At 40.6% G+C, this 21,156-nt stretch overlaps 2 protein-coding genes across 3 annotated transcripts; both read right to left on the reverse strand.

Annotated features, from left to right (window-relative positions):
• Positions 1 to 1,257: 1,257 nt before the first annotated feature.
• LOC117902491 (rap guanine nucleotide exchange factor 2) lies at positions 1,258 to 11,279 on the reverse strand. Of its 2 annotated transcripts, XM_034813912.1 has the most exons (8): positions 10,930 to 11,279; positions 8,844 to 8,983; positions 8,512 to 8,760; positions 4,609 to 8,416; positions 4,369 to 4,518; positions 2,902 to 3,411; positions 2,547 to 2,669; positions 1,258 to 2,310 (listed from the first exon to the last, which is right to left on the reverse strand). In XM_034813912.1, exons 2-7 carry the CDS (start codon positions 8,871 to 8,873, stop codon positions 2,602 to 2,604), a joined length of 4,815 nt encoding a protein of 1,604 aa, XP_034669803.1. In that variant the 5' UTR covers positions 8,874 to 8,983; positions 10,930 to 11,279; the 3' UTR covers positions 1,258 to 2,310; positions 2,547 to 2,601. The 2 variants fall into 2 exon arrangements, with proteins under 2 accessions (XP_034669803.1, XP_034669804.1); XM_034813913.1 differs by lacking the exon at positions 2,902 to 3,411.
• A 2,490-nt stretch (positions 11,280 to 13,769) lies between these two features.
• LOC117900918 lies at positions 13,770 to 14,519 on the reverse strand. Its single transcript, XM_034811481.1, has 3 exons — positions 14,449 to 14,519; positions 13,995 to 14,385; positions 13,770 to 13,920 (listed from the first exon to the last, which is right to left on the reverse strand). The coding sequence occupies exons 1-3, from the start codon at positions 14,474 to 14,476 to the stop codon at positions 13,875 to 13,877; spliced, it is 465 nt and encodes a 154-aa protein (XP_034667372.1). The 5' UTR covers positions 14,477 to 14,519; the 3' UTR covers positions 13,770 to 13,874.
• Positions 14,520 to 21,156: the final 6,637 nt, after the last annotated feature.

Here is a 21,156-nt window from a genome sequence, read left to right on the forward strand (position 1 = left end):
ATATCTGTATACATATAGAGTTTTTCAATGATTTACAAAATACAATTCAAATACTGTTTCGTGTAAATATTAATTGTTTTTGTGTTCTAACTCCGTTTATTATTTTAATTGATTGAAGACGGACGGGTAGGATCATAGTAGATAGGATTTGCACACGGATCGCAGAAACTGTTGGACATTTTTGGGAAAAGGTTTTAGACAGTTCTGAAATGGTGGGATTTCCTCTTTGGATTCCTTAAAATATTGCTAAACGGAATGGTTATCTTCAAAATATTTACATAATTTTGGCACTTCTTTCAAATCTAAACAGTTCTCAACATTCCTTATATTTAAGACGAAATCAGCCAGATCAAAATGAATAAAAAATCGTATATTTACTTTGAAAATCATTTACTTTTACAACCCATGAAAGTCATGAAAAAAACAACCTTTAAATATTAAATACGATACACATGCCCTCAAATTTTAACGGGATATCGTTGTTTCCCCTCTCAAAAGTTTGTACTTTCATTACTGCCTCATTCTGGGTTGGTTTTCGGCTATTCATTTAAGCAAAATGCACAATTTGGTTTTATTTGTTGGGTTTTTTATTACATTATTTGAGTTTTGTTTGATAACCTTCTTGTGAGAATGCTCAGGGCATATTCCATTTTTAACTTAATTTAAGATACAAAGAGCACGTTGTGTACATTTGTTAGATTGTTGTCATTAGCTAAATATTTACTTTGTTTATACGAAACATTTTGGGGCACGCTTAGAGCTTGCGAAATTTTTAATCAAAAGTATCAGATCTAGATTATTTCTCCCACTCTTTCCTTGGACGTTGGTATGCAATGACTGCTCTATGAAATGTCCCATGCAACACCAATCCGAAGCCTGTTAATTTAGAATTTGGAATTATGATTTTTAATGCTGTCAGATGTCTTCAGCATCACTCTGATTGTACATTGATCTCTGACTTCGCAGCCTCATTAATGGAACCATCGTTAATCTGAGTAAATGTGCTTAAAGTTGTTGCCAAAATGTACATCGTATAAGCAAAGTAAAAATTTCTTAAAAGTATTTCTGGTTCGAATTTCTTTCGGGTTGTTTGGCAAAACATAAATTGATTTTTGCATTGGAATTCAGGCTAGTTTTTGTTCAGGTTCTGTGTTTTGTATACATAAATATAGTATAGAGATTTCTTGTATATAGGTTTTGTATATATATTTTATATATTCTATGTATATAACGGCAATCATGCACACACCAAAAATATATAGTATATATACTTTAGATTTATATTGGAGTCAAAAATGATTACATTCGGTTATGTTGCTTTCAAGTCTCAGGGTTTTTTTTGTTTTGTTTTCTTGTCTTTTATATAAACTTTTGTTTCTGGTTGGTATTTTTTTGTTGAGTGTAATTGTACTTTGATGTTCTAATTTCTTGTATGTGGGCTAGAGTCTAAGTCGGTATTGCATTTGTCTTTCATTACATATCATTTTGTATTCTAACCATCGCTAAAAAAAAATACGAATGATTGGAAAAAATATTCGAAATCGTTTTCTCTCACGTTGTCTCTCACTTTTGGGCTTACAAACTAAATATTTGGAATTGGAGCGAAGGTTTTTTTCAGCGTGTAGGCATTTAGTATATCGTATATATAAGTAGTATGTATATAGTATAACTAACTTGTACATAAGCATAAAAAATAAGTATACATTAATGGAATTCGCAAGAGAGTCTGTGCCTGTGTGTGTTTGAGTAAATGCTCTCTAGTCCGATCTCTTTTTCTGTCCGTTGTGTGTGTAGACAATCCACATTCGGGCATTCGGAAACATTCTGTTCGTTCTGTCTGTAAATGCCGACGTGTAAGTGAGTCTTCAAAAGTCTGCTTGGTGTGACGCGGGGCCTGGGTCTGCCTGCAGACGTCGTTTTCTTCTACAAGAAAAGGCAACTACTGATCGCTCGGAGGCGGTGAATTTTTTGTTTTGTTTCTGTCTGTTTTGGGGGGAGAGGGACCTTGTGTACAAAGAATTTAGCTAAATTAAATTAAAAATCGTAAGCCACTAGAGCAACTAAAATTAAACTGTAAGACACTTAATCTACATTCTAAATTATATACGCGACACAATTGGGTTCCAGTTACTCATCTCTCTCTCTCACTTTTGGGCTACTCCTCCTCGTTCTCCACCTCCTAATGCGATGAAGGGTATTAATGGTGATGCGTGTGTCTCTGTTTCTGTTTGTCTTTCATTCTTGGGTTTTTTTTGCTGGCGAAATGGAAACCACACAACCATTAACAAAATTTGGCAACTCTACTATATGCTGAAAGAAAAAAGACTTCAGTTAGATTGCATTTGGGGATTTATGTATATTGATGGCACAGTGTGTTTTGGAATGAAATATTAGAGCAAATTACATGTCGTGTGCATGACTCTTCGCTGATAAGTGAATTTTTGTGTTATTTTAAGACTGCTTTCAAAATTCTCTCGCTATCGAAGTCCGATCTAAACTTTTCCTCATCCAAAACACACTGTTAAATAAACGTTTACAGCACTCACAACTAATTAAATTAACATTTTAGTAGTTAAAACAGCACAATTTGATTTGATTTCATTATTGATTCATGGGTGGCATGGGGCATATGGTACACTTGGTGCTATCCATAAAATTTGGCGGTCCACCTGCGAAAAGAACAAACACACATTAGTTTATTATATAAAGAATATACATAAATGGTGGGTGTTGCTATAAACTCAATTCGAAAATTTATTTCTAAACACAGAAAAGACCGTAGAGACGCGAGACTCAACTCCTGCATTGCATTGGTTCTGTGGTTGTTCTGGTGGTTTATTGTGGGTTTTGGTTTGCTCTGCTGCCCTCCGGTTTTGCTGATCTATTGATCGCTGCGCTTACCATGCATGTGGTTGAGGTGCCTACTCGCCGCCGCATTGCTATGATGATGATTGTATAGACTGGCCAGCGGTGGCACATTGTAAGGCGGTGGTGGTGGCGGTGGCATGGCCAGAGATTGTTGTTGCTGTTGAAGCTGCTGCTGCTGCTGTTGACTCCGCATGTGCATGTAGGCCGCAGCTGTTGGTGGTGCAGAAAGCTGTATGGTGGGTGTGGCGCCTACAATAGCTGCCTGAGACGTTGTTTGTGTTGGTAGTGGTGGTGGTGTGGGCGTGCTGGGTGGCGTGTGGTTTGTGCTCTGGCAGGGACTGTTCAGATTGCGGGTGACCGCATTATTCGATATCTGCTGTAAGAGACGACAATCGGCTGCCGTGTAAACCGGAGGCGATGGCTCGTGTGTGTTGTGTTGTTGCTGTTGGTATTGTAAGTGCTGTTGTTGTTGTTGGTGGAGGTGGTGCACCTGCTGTTGCTGCTGCTGATGCACATAGCCGCTGTCACATGACGAAATGGAACCTGTTGGATTTGTGTGAAAGTAGGCGTAAAGAAAATGTTTTGGTCTACCATTGAAAGTGGATTACCCCCAAAAAAGGGATAACCATTCAAGGTGTGTGTGTGTTGTGTGTGTGTGCGTGTCTATACGTGTTTGTGTACGTTTGTGTAGTGTAGTGTAAGCCACAACCAAATCCATAAATCACAAAACCAACCACCAAAATATATTGGGGGAAAATCAAATGCAAGCAGGGTAAACCAGAGTCTAAAGCGCAAAATCTAGCTTTTTTTTGCCACTAAATGGCAAATAAATTTAAGCTACTGTTTATGTATAGTATAAATAGCTAATGATTTGAGAGGGATATCCGGAATAGATACATATAGATTCAGATATATAACGCTAGAGGTATATAGAGAGGATTTCAAAGTTTTTATATAATTTTTCGTTGGGTAGAAATTTCTTTGATTGAAGCCAATGATGTTGATTCTTTGTTCAAATGTATCATAAGTGAAAGGACAGACACTTTTATATTGAATAACAGACCAATTGTTAGTTCGCACAAACTTAGAACTAAGAATTGATTGTGTGTACAAATTTCCCATAAATGAAAGGCTAAATTCGATGTGAACAAATCAAACAGCAACCATTCAAAGCGAACGCAACAAACAGAATGATGAAAACGTGATGAAATTTTGTGGGTTTTCGGATAAACATAGATGGGAAATATCTTGGCATGAATGCAACTAAAAGTATAGGTATAATTTGTAAACGTAACACGATTAGCAGTAATATCATCTAACTTTTTTATTATTCACAAAGAATCAACATTATAGATCTGCTTTTCATTATACCTAAAATGAATCTTAAGCAGTTTTATTGATATTTATATGCATCTATCTATCGGGTTTTAGTAGCATCTAAAAGCATGTGGTTTTAGTCCATCAATTAGCATTGAGTCTCTTTGTAGAGCCTCGACTTACCGGAAGTCACGGATTTGCGCAAGGGTAAATCACGAAAGGTAGTCACACTACTGCTCTCCAGCGATAGATCCACCGATGGCAGCGGTGGCGGAGGTGCCGGTGTGTCCGAATGCGAACGCTCATGTATGGCCCGAACGGGCATTATGTTACCTGAAGCAAACAACAAACCATTAGATAAACAGTCGATAGTTAATCCCCAGCTCGGGATTACAGAATTTTGTGCATTGTCTTTTGACTTACCTGCCGAAGCCAGACGTCGATGCGAACAGGGACTGGGACTCGGTGTGCATTGAGAGGCGGCCACCACGCCAGCAGCTGTGGCTGGCGATGTGCCGCCCGTTGCTACACCCGTGCTGCCGGCCACAGGCGTCGCAAAACCATGCGCCGCATGCAAATGATGGAGGGGTGGGATAACGCCGGGCAGTGCCGAGTTGTGGCGCGGTATGAACGGCTGATGTGGTCGTATCTTGGATGATTCCGAAAGCGAAAGCATCTTCTTGACGGCCTGCGGCGAGGCTGTGCCGAATTTGGGCCCATTGTTGTGCAGCTGCTGGCGCCGCTGGTTGTCGCTGGTGGAGCTCGTCGAGCTGGTGGTGGAGAGGGTGGGCGAACTGGGATGCCGCTTGCGCAGGGACAACGAGGAATTGGGCGCCGAACTGGAACTGGTGTGGGAATAAATGCTGAGCTGGTCGCCGGCATTCAGACTAGAGCTGCCGGCGCCCATACTCCCAGCGATGCTTACGCCACCAGCGCCGCCACTAGAGCTACCTCCACCACCGCTACGATGCGACGTGTTGCCATGGGAGATGCTCCCAGAGTAGGTGGAACCATGTGAGGGCTCGCATTCCAGCGAAAACTTGTGCAGCAGATCCTCGTCGCTGAGTATCTTTAGGCTGTTCAGATACGCCTTCACGCGGCGCACCATTTGTGCCTCCTCGAACATCTTCTTGGGATTGGGAGCTGCCGTAGACTTCTTTCTTCGCTTGATTGTAGCCTGTCCCGCATTCGCGGCTATCACCGTGCCAGCGGCCGCATTGCTCTGCGAGGCGGACATCTGATTGAGCGAGAAAAGCGCGTTCGAGGGCGACTGCCCTTTGAGCTCCAGAATGGCTAGCAGATCGTAGGGCGAGCTGCACATGTGCGTCAGCAGGCGCACCTCCTTGGACAGCATTCGCAGCTTCTCAAAGTTGATCAAACCATCGACCCGAGTGTCGTTGCCCAGGTGTATAAATGTCAGATCCTTCTTCACAATCGGATAGAAGGGAATGATGGGATGCTGTGCCAGTAGCTCTGCAGAGACCAGCTGCCGATATTTGCTCATATTCCGCGATGGATCCATGAGGTCCTGCAGATCGTTGAACAGCCGCTGATACTTTGAGGGCAGCTTCTCCCACGTGAGCCGCAGTCGCGAGACAGCGCCATGTCCCAGTCCTGAGATGATGGCGAACATGGAGTTGAAATTTCGACACTCCTTGCAGTGTCGCGCAATCTTGATGAACTGCTTGACGATCTTCATGCGTCGCACAATGTTGTGCTCGGCACAGATCTCGCTGACCACCCAGAACATCTCGCGATTCACAAGCTCTGAGAATTTGCTGAGCATTGGCACGCCGTACTTGGACTGCAGCTCAAACAGCTCATCCACGTACTCCGTGGACTCGATCTGTCGGAAGTTGGCAAAGTCCTGTAGCGTTAGCTGAATGGCCAACTCGTAGGCATTCAAGTGGAGAAAGTGCACACCCGATTCGCGCACCAATTCCAGGGCCAACTCATCCGGCACCAGCGGCTCCGTACTGTCGTTTAGCTTGAGATAGTAGCGGGCCGCAAAGCTTATTCTTTCGGCGAGATTCTGCAGCTGATCGGGCAGGCGCCGCTGCTTAACCATGCCGCCCTCGCCCACGCTCACTTCGCACAGCGAGAAATTCGAACTGGGATCGTGTATGCCGAATTCCTGGAGTGTCAGCATCACCACCTCATGGGCCGTGGTCTCCTTGTAGATGAGCACGTACTTGCATGTCTGATCCGCCTTGTAGACCTTCAGAACATGCTCCGGATAGTCGGGCAGCATGTGCGACTGTGTCGAGGTGGTCGTCAGTGTGGAGGCTGCTGAGGGGCGATGGTGGAGGTGTGCGCCCAGATAGTTAACCTGCAACATGGCCGCATTATCGCTGCCGCCATCGTAATTGAGGCTCGTCAGATCCGGATTCGATTGCGATTGATACAACCGGCCACTGCTGCTGCTTGCCACACAGCCATTGATCGAGGACTGTGTGGAGCTGCTGCCCGAACTGGCGGACGATATCTTGGCCTTGGGTCCCGTCTGCGCGACTGGTTCGTTCAGCAGCGTGTCCGACGAGTCGTTGAGGCTGCCGACATGATGCTGCTGCTTGTTGAGGAGATTCATCTTGGCCAGCGCCTTCTGCAGGCGCCGCTTGGGCGCCAGAGTCATGAATCCTCCCTTTGTGTCCTGCTGATCGGAGTTGGAGCCCTTCTTGGCTGAACTATTGTTGACGCTCTGCAGCAGTTGGGCCATGAAATTGGAGGCCATGCTGCCACCACCGCCACCACTCACTGGCGGAGTCTGTGGCGGTGCACAGTCCGGCTGATCGAGCAGCATATCCACGGAGCTGAGGCGCACCATGTGGGCCCGATTGCTGGCATTCGACAGCTCATCCGTGGTGCTGTCGGACCGGCCGTGCAGCTTGGCAATGTCATTGGCGCAGATGCGTCGCGGACTGCGAAGAACCTTGAAGCTGCCGCTGCCAGAGGACACACCGCCAGCACCCGAGGCACTGCCACCGCCATGTTCGAGGGCCTGCATTATCTCCTTGAAGCCCAGCAGATTGCTCTTCACATTGATGCTCAGGTGCGTGGTGCCCGTGAGGATCTCAAGCGCTCGCTTACTGGTCACATGATCGAGGGATTGGCCATTTACTTCGTGGATCTGATCGCCACGCTTGAGGCCCACATCCTGGGCCTTGGAGCCAGGCTCCACAAGCGAGATGTAGATCCCGACGGCAGCATTTCCAGTGGCCGCTGCCACGCCTCGCAGCTCGTAGCCGCCAATGATCTGGAAATTCAGCGGCTCGTCGCGCGAAGAGCGCGTCAAAGTGCAGCTTCTCATGCGGGCCTTGGCGGCACAGGCAATGTGCAGGAGTCGCAGCTGACTAAGCAGCTTCTTGCGCTCCAGCAGAGCCTCAAAGATCTCCAGAAACTCCATCATCTCGTGGTCTGCCTCAAAGTCCGTAAAGTGATTGTTTACCCAAAGGAGAACAACGCGCGTGACACGATCTCGCAGCTCCTGCGTCTTGTGCGAGTCCATTTGCTCGAGGTCGAACCAGTGGAGCAACTTGGCGGTCACCTCCTGCTGATTGTGGATGAAAATGCGATGCGTGAGAAGGAAATCCTCCACATAGGTGGGATCCGTCATGGAGTTCTCCTCGACAAGCTGTTGTAGCAGGCGCTCGGGTGTGCCACGAATGACCACATGGCCGCGTTTCATGTTCAGAGAGGCTGCCGCACTTGTCACAGATCCGCTAGTAGCCTCTGCCCCACTGCCACCAATGGAACGCAGCTCAGTGACCATCACCACACGTCCCTGCTCATCCTCATGGCGTCGTGTGTTCTCCTCGCCCTGATGCTGAATGCGATAGTAGTCCGTCTGCGTGATGCACACAAACTGGCAATCGTCGCACTTGGTGCGCATCACTCCGCGATGATAGAGCTTATCCATTGTGGGTAGGATGCCAAAGGAGTCGCCCATCTGCAGCTCCTCGCGTGTGCCATTAGCATGTTCGATCTCTACAGCTCCATTGATCAGCACCGACCACGAATCGAGCTCCTCGCCATCCGACATGACCACAGTGCCGGCTTTATCAACCACAGCAAAGACCATCACGGAGCAAAGTGCACGCCGCACTGCCAGGGTGATGTTGGTAAAGGCCTTTAAGCCTTGGGTGAACTCCAGCAGAATCTCTACATCGTCTTCGCTGCGCTCCGAGGGATCCTTTTCCAAGCAATCGCGCACAGCATCCCGCACATTTAAACTCTGAATCGAGGACAGAAAAAGATAGTAAATTGCTGAGCGAATCGATTGAGACTTAAAGGAGTGTTCCCTTAAATTATGATATGACCACCACTCACATCCATACTCTCTGCGAGATCCTCCTCGTCCGAGTCCACAACGGACTCCACCAGGCCGGAGAGATCAATCTCTTCGGCCTCCAGCGATGAGGCATAGTTCGAGGCCATCGTATCACTGCCGCTGTACGCAGAACTAGTGTCACTCGAATGCGATCCTCGGTTGCATTTTTGATGCAACTCCGGACGATTGATGGTTGTGCTACCCACAACCGCCCCTCCCGATGTGGCTGTGGTGCTTGTGGGTGGATACTGCAGGGAAGAAAACATGTAAGTTAATCGATAAACAATGGGCATATATCTTTCTATAGACAGCCGGACAGCGTGACACTCACATGATGTCTGATATGATGATATGGATCCATGAGGCGCGTTGCTGCTGCTGTTAGTGCGGGCCGCAGACGATGCTACGGCATGCCACCACCTCCCGCCGGATATGTGATATGTGAATGTGGACTCTAGACCCAACGTTTAGCTGTAAGTAAAGTTTAAGTTTACAATTAATATATAATGTGTGGGTGGGATTATTATGTTCCTTATTTTCTTGATGTGAAGACTACCAGAATTAGGGGAAATCTCAAAAGTAATTTAGAGTTTTAAAGAAAAAACCCTCTAATAGTAGAGGAACTACTTCCTTCCGATAGTGAGCTCAAAGCTCGATTTTCGATTAATAATCGCAGGCAAAATATAGATAAATCTCTCTTATTGCTGATTTAAAATATATCGAGAATACTTAATTTAATTATAAATTGCATTCGATAGCAGACTTTTTCGACTGATCCTTCGATTAAAAAACGACCAAGATTGATTTCTAAGTGGGAAATGAATGGCTGGAAAGCTATGGTAATTATAGACCTACAAGAGTTAACATTTTGTAACCCTCTCATAACACTTTTCAAGACGGATCCCCAACAGACCTCACAACGTGCAAGGTTTTAGCTGGGAAGCAAAAATAAATAGACCGGCAAGAGTCAAATTTTTGAGCCAATTTTCATGCCCATCCATTTTTAAAGAAAGATCCACAAAAGATATCATAAATCTCGGGGCATAGTAAAACAAAGCCCCACAAAAAGAGAGTACGAAATCTTTTAGCTAAAACAAAACAAAAATTGCTGTGAGAGTTTGTTGGTCAATTTTGTAGCAAAGTTGTTGTGTTTCAGGTTTTTTGTTTCAAGTCTTTTGTTGCGGCTTTTTGTGCTACTTTTTTTGGGCTTTGGCGTTGGCTATTTGTAGGGTAGTAGTAGGGTTGCGTGGGCAATATGATTTAGTGCAGATGTTTGCAAATTAAGAGGTGCCTCAGTTTCAGAAATATATGAGTGAAGGATGTATGATGCAGGCCTTAACATCGCAACACAGTATTAGACACTTATTAATCGAAAAATCCATAGAAACATAATTTTGATTAGGAAGAAATTCTTTGTTTCAAGAGACATTTTTATTTAGATTTTGTGTATTTTTTATAGTTTAGCTCATTCTATCATATGTACATATGTGTGTCTTAGGGAAAACTTGTTGAATTCTATAGATAGGCCAAAAAAACTATCAAAATGTATCTGTACGTGTTTCTGTATATTTCTACTAAAGTTAACCCGAATCTTAACCCTATGAATCTTGATTTTCATGGGGACATTTGTTCTTAAGCCAAATAATATCATTCACAATGCATCTCATCCAATTTCAACAGAAATAATCCCCCTCGAAAGGGTATCAAAATCATCCACACCTGAAGCTAATCTCTTTTTCCACCTTTTGTACCAGTTTCTTGTTGCTGCTTTTGTTTTCCCGTACCGAGCACATACTTTCATTTTCTGCGACAACAAAAACCTAAAACAAAAAACACACGACACAAAAACAATGTTGCTAATAAATTGAGTTAAGTGAGTGAAAGAGAGGGCAATCAAATTCTCATGCAATTGAGTCTGCGCTGCTGCCGACGGCTAAACATCGACGTTGACTGCGCTGACAGAGAGCTGCGCTGCTCATAGGTATGTTTGTATGTCGTGTGGGAGCCAAAGCTGCTGCTGCTGCTACTGTACGTGTGTGTGTGTTAGTGGGCTTGATTGTTTGCAAGCGTGTGTGTGGGGGCGAAGAGCGACACAGAAATATAAAAAAACCAAATAAATTGTAGGCGACGACTTCCGTTCGGTCGTTCGGCTGGGGATAAGAGCGAATAATAATAAGAGCAGTTGCAAAATCAAAGTGAAATAAAACACACTTTGCACCACGCACACAAGCACAGCTGCACACAGGGGCTCACCACACAGACACGAAATATGGGCGTGTTTTTGTACAGTTCAATGATTTTGATACGAAGGGGGAGCGCGACCATCCGTAAGCCTTTTGAAGATACATCTTCATGCACTGTATTTCTATATATTGCACTATCCAACCTGGTGCTGCACTGTCTATAATTATACGCACATTTCTCTTTTTTTCTTCCTCCGCTCTTTCTCTTTTGCCCGCTGCCCTTTGCGTACACTCTTTGGCATAAAGAAATTTCAAGCAGCAGCAACAGCGACACCACAGTGTGTGTGTATTGGTATTGTGCTGCGCATTGTTGGAATTTTTTTCTGTACGATTTCCACTGGAGTTTGTTTTCACTAAAATGCTTTCGATTTTTGTAGATTTTCCGATTGCAGCATGCTGGCTGATGGTTTATAACATGATATTGCACTCGAAATTATATTAAATAGGTTTAGAAATTGCCATTTTAATTAATTTAGAAAAAAACTAAAAGTCCGACGCGTATTATAGTGTGAACGCACTGCCAAAGATTCTAGGCAGTGTGACAGGGCCTCGTAAATATACCAAAATATACCATTGCATCTTCAAAATATACCGTAAATATACTGTAGTCTTAAATCAGATTCCTCGATTTTGATGTTCTATCTAATATTACTAGCTAGTTAGTGGTCTCCGCGCTAAAACAATAACTTTATCCAATTTAACAATCAATTATCCACAAGATTGTCTAGTTTTCAAAATATCCTGAAAAGTATTAACACTGGAACAATAATTTAATCCGATTGAAGATTAAATAATCCCTTTTATTGGACTGTATACCCTATGACATTATGACATTACTACTACATATTTTCTACATACCAATAATATATTTAGCAGAATATCGAAATATTTAACAGAATATTCGAAGGATTTAATGTCTACTTAAGATTAAAGATAATTCCAATTAAAGACTTATGAAAATGAAGAGGAACTCCTTAGCACCTTTTTCTGCCATTATGGTTAGTTTGCTTTATAAATGAAAGCCATTTATTGTATTCACTTTGATTTGAGTGTGATTGCCATTTTTAAATAAATTCACCCAAGCGTGCGAGTAGCGCTCTAAGATATAACATAACAGAAGCACAATGAATTTTAACGCAGATTTCTATGTTAACTTAACAGGTGTCGCTTGCTGGTATATTCTTACTGCTTGACACACGCACACATGCAAAGCCACATAGAACACAGATTTAAAATAATTATATTTAAACCATGAATATTAGATATTATGTAAATAATATACATGTACGTTTGTATGCGTCAGTGGAACGTTACTTCTCACTCACTGATTTTCTGCCATTGCTTATACTTATTTCATTTGGTTTTTTTAACTCGATATGACTTAAATTTTGGTTTTCTTTTTGGTTTTTTGGAATTGTTGATTTTTTAAATTTATATCTTCAAGTAACTGGACTTTCGCACGGTTGCATTTTAGTCTGGATATTTCAGTATTTTTTTTATTCTTGTATTCGTCCTTAGTATGTAAATGTATGAAATTATTAACAGAGACACATGTACATATGTTAACTGATATCATTGACAATTAGTGAAAGCGCGAGAAACAAAACAGTAATTGTCCTACTTATTCATGTCTTATGAACGCCTAGACGCCTACCTCTTCGGTTACTGCCAACTCATGTAAGCACCAAAAAAATGCGTTAAATTCAAACGCCAAGTTGTCTGTTTCAACTAACATTAGTAAAAAAAGGTAAATTCCACTTAATCTACCACACCAAAAAAGTGTCCCCCAATCAGAAAACAAATTTTTATTGAAAGTAGTGACCCCCATGGGATGAGCCAACAAAAAAAAAATAGGCCTCAAAGGGGGTTGTGTACCAATTTCAATAAGCCGCCTGAACCTAATGCAAAAGCAAGCGACCTAAGTGCATGTTTGCGCCTTTATTGATGACCCAAGGAACGGGAAAAGATCATCCCCCTTTTCCATATGCGGCTCTGGTCTTTGGTAAGCCACAAAAAACAGCAGGAAAAAGCAACATGTTTCGGTTGCGTTTCTTGAGGGGTTCGCAGCCTATTCACCAGCCCCCCTCCTTAATGCGGCGCACAAGGGTGTGAAACTAGCGCAACGAATCGTCGAAGGGTGCCGCTGGTGCACGTGTCTAAAAACACACACAGAACTAGAGTCAGACGCCGCATAGTAAAGAAAATAATAAACATAAAAAAGGGCAAATCCTCGAGGCGCCCATGGGCATACCGGGGATCATTGGGGGTGTTCTACTTGATGACTTTATGTCCCCAAGGTGGTGAGCAGCATAGCCGCAGCAGCAGCCTCACGCAGTGCAGCGACAGGTTCTTCCCCGGTCCCATGGCCTAAGGTTGTATCAGTGGCTTCTGTGGAATATAAAAAAGTTAAATTTATGTGTGTCAATAGTAAAGATTCGAAGTTGAAGGATATTGATGATTAGCTAAAGGTTTTTATGTGTCAAAATAAAGTGCAGATAAGACTACAGACAGTAGAGATCTTCGATACACCTGGGGTTGCGGCAAAAGTCATAGTAGTAAGCAGATTTACAGCCATATAGCCATGTACCATACGTTTTGTTTGGCAAAACATTTGTTTGTAGAAAATGGTTAGAAAATAGTTTTATTGGTAAATGTACTGGCTCTAAGCGTGGTGACTTCAAAATTTGTGGACCTATTGCGCTTTAAAGCTATCTCTAAGGCTTTTCAATAGTTTTGAACGCTAGAGGGATTTATTTTACTTCTGGTGGCATATTTCTTGGTAGCTCATTAAGAGCTTGTGATCTCTTGTTTTGTATCAACTTTGTAGGGTCTGTAGTTCTCCACGAATCATAGATCTTCTCTTTCGAGAAAGATTCTGTAATTCCCCTCATATATTTATAAAGCAAAAGAAAATGCTACCAAAATCCACCCGCAAAAATTAAATTTTATTCAAACAACTTTAAAAGTTAGATCGAATTAAATACAAAAAAATGCTAGTAGCACAATTGTGCATACATATTGAAACATATATTTGATAATGTTTCTGATATTTGGAAGTTTATAAACAGCACTAAGTTCAGGCGAATACTTCATCAGGATCGGCTTCCAAATTGGGTTCACTAAGCATAGTCCTCCTCTTTACCCTTCTGCATTTTATCACATTTTCTAGACCAAGTCAATGAACATGAAAATTAATGAATAAGTTCTGTCTCACTCTCACACGCCAACTCGATACTCACATATGTTGAATTTTATTAATTATTGAGGCTTTATCTGCGTTTGATTGTTTGAGGGTCCGAACAGCATCATCGCGCAGTGTTCGATAGAATTTATAACAAAATCCCCTAATTTTCAGTTGCAGATCATTGCAGAGCCGCCACAGTTGGTTCTCTAGATCTAATCTGGTCGAGTTATACTTTTGGTAAGACTGCAGATTCGCCAACTTCTTTTGATTGTGTTCGAGACCCATTGCAAGTGCTTCAATCAGATAACTATGCCAACCTTTGTATTCAGCATTGCCGTAGACAAACCCTTTGATATTTTCCAATTCAGCTTTGATCATAGCATCGATTTCAAGCGCCCGCATCCAATCATCATAGGTTACGCTGCTTGCTAGCTGCATCCAAATGCCTGCATTATAATTTAATTGTTAGCCTATAGAACTTTGATTTTAAATGGTTACTTGGCACTTGCATAAAATTAACGTAAAGAAAAGTTTCATTCTGTAGCTTAGGGGCTCCTTTATAAGACTAAAATGCTTGCCAACGAGTATAATGTAAAGCGAACCTCAGCCAAATCGATTCGTACTGGATGGATGGACCATCTAATTGCAGAAGTTGCCATGATAATTATGTTTATTTATTTATCGTGCGAGGCTACGGATATGTTTAGAGAATTATTACCTAAAAATTATTAATAATTAATATAAATAAATTCCCAATAAATAATTTTAAAAATAAATTATGAAAATATTTTTAAGTGCAATATGAAATAAAATTTATAGCATAAATGATTTAAACAATTGAAAAATAAATTATGAAAATATTTTTCAGTGCAATATGAAATAAAATTTAAAGCATAAATGATTTAAACAATTTAAAATTACATTTTTAAATTCATAAATTTGACAATATCTTATTTAAAAATGTTATTAATGATTGAAATAACTAAATATAATGAACAAAAAATTATTTGAAAACATTCTATGGAGCATATTTGTTTAGAATAATTAATTTTTTACTTAATAAGTTCAAAATTAAATTGTTATACCCGGTACTCCAAGAGTAAATAGGGTATGCTGTATTTGTGCACAAAGTGGATGTACATATGTACATATGTACATACATATGTATGTAACGCACAGAAGGAAACATTTCCGACCCCACAGCATCAATAGCCGAGTCTATGTCTGTCTGTCTGTCTGTCTGTACCTCTGTCCGTCTTGTTTGTCGGCTAGTTCTCAGAGACTATGGGAATGACTATATCAATCAGATCACCAAACTGGGATCCGATTGGATTATTATTACAGCCACAATGAAGAAATTAATTTGCAGTGGGTAAACCCAACCTGTCCCGCAGCTTACATATGTACATATATTTTTTTTTTTCACATTCTATCATACACACTCTGCTTCTGCAGAATGCGGCTTCTGCCTCTACCGTGGCTAAACCCACCCTGTCCCGCAGCTTTTGTTTTTTTTTTTCACATTCTCTCATTTACACTCGGCTTCTGCAGTGTGCGACCACTGCCTCTGCAGTGCCTCTGCAGTGTGTGGTTCTAGGGGAGGAGGGCGAGCTAAAGGAGATTATGAAAGATGTAGAAAAAATGTAATATGTAAAATTTAAGATTTGAAAAAAAAAACCGTTAAGGTACAGATGTTCTGTTGAGTACCGGGTATAAAAGGTATGACGCGTAAGAAGCGTCTCACACGTCCCTTCTCGTTTTAAGTTCTAGTCTATATGAATCCCAATGCTAACAGCCAATGGAAACCACGAGTTTATTATCTTCTTTACAACATATTGAGACGGTTTGAATTTAATTTCGGAATACAGGTAAATAATATTATTCGTTTATGCCCTACCAAATATAAACCCTGTAGCTAGAAAGCTGAGAATGTCACAACATTTTGTATAATATTCCCTTACGACATTAGTTCCCCGATGCTTTAAATTCTTTGATACTAAAAAAGACTAGAATTTCAGTGGCCATCCTCTGTGCAATCTTTCTGCGTACTTTCACACACCTATACATATGCATATATATATATATATATATATACATACATACTTATACATCCATACATATTCCCTCCCCCCACCACACTTTGTTTTTTCAGTCCCAACCTAAATCTCTGAGCGCATTTGTTGCTCCCGGCACTTTTCTCCCTTCCTTCTCGCTCTCTCTTTTTTACTTTTCCTTCCTTTTTGCTCTTTTCGCCTTTTGCTGTTTTCGTTTACTCACAATAAAATCAAAGATTGCGTCTGGGATTTTGTTTTCGCAAAACCTTAAAAGAAAACCAAGTCAAATAAGAATCCAAAACCCTCCGGGGATCTCCATCTGCGAGCCCAGAGTTGCTGGCATGAGGGTCATGGGGCATGGGCCATCCGAGTGTGTGTGTGTCAAATAATAACTTATTGATTTAGATTGCAACTTTAACTGCTGGTTAAAGGTTGCCGTACAAAATATTATCAAATATGTAGACAGTGGCTCTCCGGCAGGATACGGTCCTGCCTTACTGCGGGCACTTTTTCCAATTAGCAACAAAACAAAGGGAAATCAAATCCCAATCCCAGTCCCAATCCCAATGCCAGAGAAAAAAAACCGCACAAATAATTACATTGGCTGCCAAACGCAGCTGGAGGGCACAGCCCAGCAAAAGCAGCAGCAGAGTACAGGCTGCCAGGAGAAACAAAATGCGGAGTGGAGAGGAGAAAGCAGGAGAAACAGTAACCAGAAAGGGTCCGAAATGTTGCATACTCTTAAATATTGAACGTTGCCTCAATTCTGTTATTTATTGGCTGAATAAAGTATCTATCCGAATAATGTATGTAAAACTGCACTGTCCAACGTTTGATTGCCTTACCTTCAGAAACAAACCACTTTAAGAACCATTATTGTCATAATTTTTGTTTTTTATATTGATTGTGGCCTCAACAGATCCTAACGAATTTTGGTATACATACATAAGCATAGAATCATCTAAACCGTCTAAATATAATCTGTCCACAAACACTCGTACTTTAGCTACTTTCTACACTCACAATTGAATTATTCTCTGCTTCGCAAACCCCTCTTAAAATACCCCATACTCTCTGTTAAAGTGCACCCAAAAGATGTGTAACTTCCGGTTAGGGGATTAACTGTGTCTGTTTGTGTTTTCTCTATCTTCGGCTGTCAAATTGGCACCGGCGAAAGAAAAACCAGACACAGAGCCAGCAGCTAAAACAATGCGCAGAACAGGGCGCTATAGTCAGGGGGTGCTTTGGGGGGCTATGGCGTGTCCGGGAAAATCTGTCTGTAATTGAGCTTGAGAGTCGCAGCTGTTTCGGCGGATTTAACAATGCGTTGATTATGAGTCCCATCCCGTTCTGACTTCGTCCCATTCCATTCTGTGTGCAGCAAGAACCGACTCGCTTCAGTTCTGTTCTGTGCTGTGGGGTGCCCCTCTTCCTTCAGCAATGTCAGATACTCTTAGTGGACACCCAGGCGATCTTGCGCGGCACTGTGGGACGTGAGGGATTTGAATTTTGGTTTCAGAAAACCATAAATTGAGTTCTCGACTGATTTTCATGCTTTTTTGTAACGAGAGTGAAATTTAAATTTTATATTGGGATTGTTCGGAACAGCAGCAAAACATACATATGTACATACATAGTTATTAAGATATACTTATACTTATTTTCATATTCATCACTTCCTCTCTCAGTACATAGAAGCACACGCATATACCTTTCGTACTGCAGTGTTTCGCCGAGATGGTCTAAAATATTGTCGATCGCTGTGCATCGCACTCAGAGCAGTCCACTTATTCTCTAACTCTGCGCAACATCTGGTCGGTTTCCTTACAGAAATCTTGTACAGCTTAACACACCGAATCGGCCCTTTAAATTGTATTTAATCATCGAACAATAAAATAATATATTAAAATCTAACTACGAGAACAATCGTCGTCAGCTTCCAACAAGGATAATATGTTCTTTCTAGATGTCTAATTGAAATATTTTTAATGGAGCAGATATCCTGTTGATTCGCATATCCATTATAAATGTCAGCTGTTTGCTTCTTTTTCCTAATTATGGCTTTATTTTTGTTTAATAAATCTCATTGCCAGATATTTTGACTCATGAATGCACTGCCCAAAACTGGCTTCGTTTTGGGATGAAAGATCACTACTTTAGCGCCACAAGTGTAATTAGGGTTCATAAATGAGCAATAGAAGATAATTCTATGCAGAATTATATTTTACATAAACAAACAGTTCCTTGATAAGTTAAACATTCCAAAAACATGTTAATTCCACTTTTAACAGTCCTTCAACCACTGTGCTGTCTACCGACTTTATAGAACAGCCACATTTTCCCCAGCAATTTGAATTAATAAGTTTATAATTTTCCATTTTTGCCGCTGGTGCCAGTCCTGCTCTGTAGGTCCTGCTCCTGCAGCGACTTAAACAGCGGATTTGTATTTTATGTTATTTAATTTGCTCGGGGCTGGCTGGCTGTGTGTGGGTGTGGGGGGTTTGTCAGAGCGTCAGGTGCAAGTGTTATTGGGGCCAAGGATTTGTCCTGCTCTTAGGATGCGAAGGATGCGGCCTCAGCTGTGGGCATAGCACACAGCGGCTCAAAGTCTCATTTAGTTTTTGGAGGTTCTCGGCTGCCACTTAAGACCCCATGCCCTTATCCATTTACTCCCCTTCTCCACTTCTCCCCCCATGAATTTCAAGATGCGCTTCTTCCTCTCTATTTTGTTTTCAGTTTTTTTTCTGTTTATTTCTGCTGAAATGTCTTAAGCTTACTGCATTTAATATTTAATTGTTGTTTACACATAATTTGTCTTTTTGTTTTTAATGCTCTTACAATAGAATAGTTTTTCTTGTTTAATTTAATTTTCTTCTTTAATTTTTCAACATGATTGTGCTCAACGATTCTCTGTTTTCTTCTGTTTTCCATTTTCCCATTAGGTATATGTTTTTTAATTTAAATTTTGTTTGTTGATTCGAAATTAGTTGATGTAAGTTCGTTGTGTGTGTATTTTGTTTGTATGTATTAGATAATTAATAAAAAGAGTGTGTATGTAATTTAAAATGTATTGTTTATATTTTTTTTTAGCATATTTAACAATGCAAAATCTGCACTTATGATTGATATTTTAAGAAATTAGAATGGGCTTTTGCGTTGAATGCAATTTTTAAATAGAATTTAGGTGGTATAGTAAAGAAAATAGTCTTCTTAGAAGTGCAAATAGGTGAAATTGTCACTAAAGAAGTCCAATAACACTACCCGACAAAACCAGCCGTCTCTCCATTGATTTCATGAGCTAAAACTCAGCTTTAGAATGGCAAAGTTCATTACAACCAGATGTAAGATACTATGGTTATGTAAAAAATGAAGCGCTACCTCTCAAAATAGAGTTAAAAAAATACCAGATTTAAAAAATATTTGAAAAGAAAGTTCGGACAGAAAAAAAAAAATAATATCAAACCATATCTGCCCCATATCTTTCAGCACAAATTAGTTTGGTTCGAAGCGGAAAAATCGTGTCGGGTAGTGTAATTAATCCCAAATAACTAAATCTTTTCTGTAACCATAATAGTTTCACTTTTAAAAATTGCATTCCATTCTCGACAGGCCGAGCATTTTCGTTTTAATTGAAATTCAATAATGTCTTTTATACTGTTTCAAATTCCTCATATAATTAGCTTTTCTTTTCATATTTTTTTTACTACAGCGAAACCTGGTTAAAGCTTTTGTATAGAATCATAGAAATAATAATAGATACATTTGTATACACAAAGATTTTACATGTACAATAAATATAATTAATAATATTTGATTTTTCCTGGCTCTTGAGAAAAAACACAAAACCGAAAGTAGGGAGACAAAGGCACAGGGGAAATTTGATTAAAGAAAAGATGTTTTCTTTGATATGCTAGACGTCTAATTGACTTTTGTTTAGACTTTTACATTGAGTGATGGGTGTGGGGGAAAGTGTGTGTGTGATTAGCCTAGGATACTTGTAGAGCTCTTTCCTACAAAGCATTTTGCATAAAAGTTGTTTCTTTATTGTCAAAATTATATGCAGGTTTTCAATGTTTTGCTTTTCCGTATGTAATCATCGAGTTTCATTTCCATCATCAAAATTCAATTTTGAGCTGAGATAGAGAGTGTCATGATACGAGTAGGGATGGTGTGGTTGTAGTAGCATCATATAAATATAAATTCATTTCGATATATATGTACATTTTGAACAGTTTAAGCGAAAATCATGTGATCACGATACGAGATAGATCCAGAGAGAGAGAGAGAGAGAGAGAGAGATAGAGAGCATTCAGGTGGAGGAGCGATAGGTACACACATATGTCAATGGTTTCGATCTGTTAGATTCTATTTGATAGAATACAGAATTCTTTTTTTTTACTACGCTTACTTATATGTATGTGTACATATCCATTCATTATTCAAATGATTTTACAGTGTATATTATTTACATTTATTCTCAAGTTTTTTCTTTTGCTTCGTGCTGTTGCTTTTTAGTGGGTTTTTCCTTAGTTTTTCTATAAGCTATTGACTCGGTTGTGTTCTTAAATTTAGACTATGACTAAGCGACACCTGTGTTTTACCAGAAACAAAAAATATATGTATATGTAAGCATAAGAGTACCATCTGATATAAGTGTTTTGAGAGAGACATGCCATAGGAAGGGGATCAACACAGGGAGGGCCTTGTATTAGGAGAGAATATTGGGGAAATACAGGACCCTTTGTAGTAGTTTCTGTGTAGTATATGTAGAATAAATGCAAATCTTGGGAGGATATCTTGTATGCCCAGAGATCGTACATAAATATGTGCTCTTCTTTGGAATAGATTGTCTGGAAACATGTTTGGAAAAGTCTGAAGTACCCCAAAAAAAGTCACTAAACTAACACCTCCACTGGGATTTCATTTCCACATTTGTGTTGTCAGAATTATCCTCAGAGTTTTTAAGCAGATACAAATTTTTTCTGTGAGAAACTTTTTTAGAGCCATTTAAAAAAAATACTTTGGATTATTTAAAAAAAAAAATTTACACTAAAACGAGAAGGGACGTGTGAGACGCTTCTTATGCTTCAAAACTTGGTTGCCCTATGTTCTCTGAGTACTAGGCGCTCATAATGACGGACAGACAGACATGGCTCAATTGAC

The sequence above is a fragment of the Drosophila subobscura genome, chromosome U (assembly GCF_008121235.1).
Source record: "Drosophila subobscura isolate 14011-0131.10 chromosome U, UCBerk_Dsub_1.0, whole genome shotgun sequence".
In the NCBI taxonomy this organism is placed as follows: domain Eukaryota; kingdom Metazoa; phylum Arthropoda; class Insecta; order Diptera; family Drosophilidae; genus Drosophila; species Drosophila subobscura.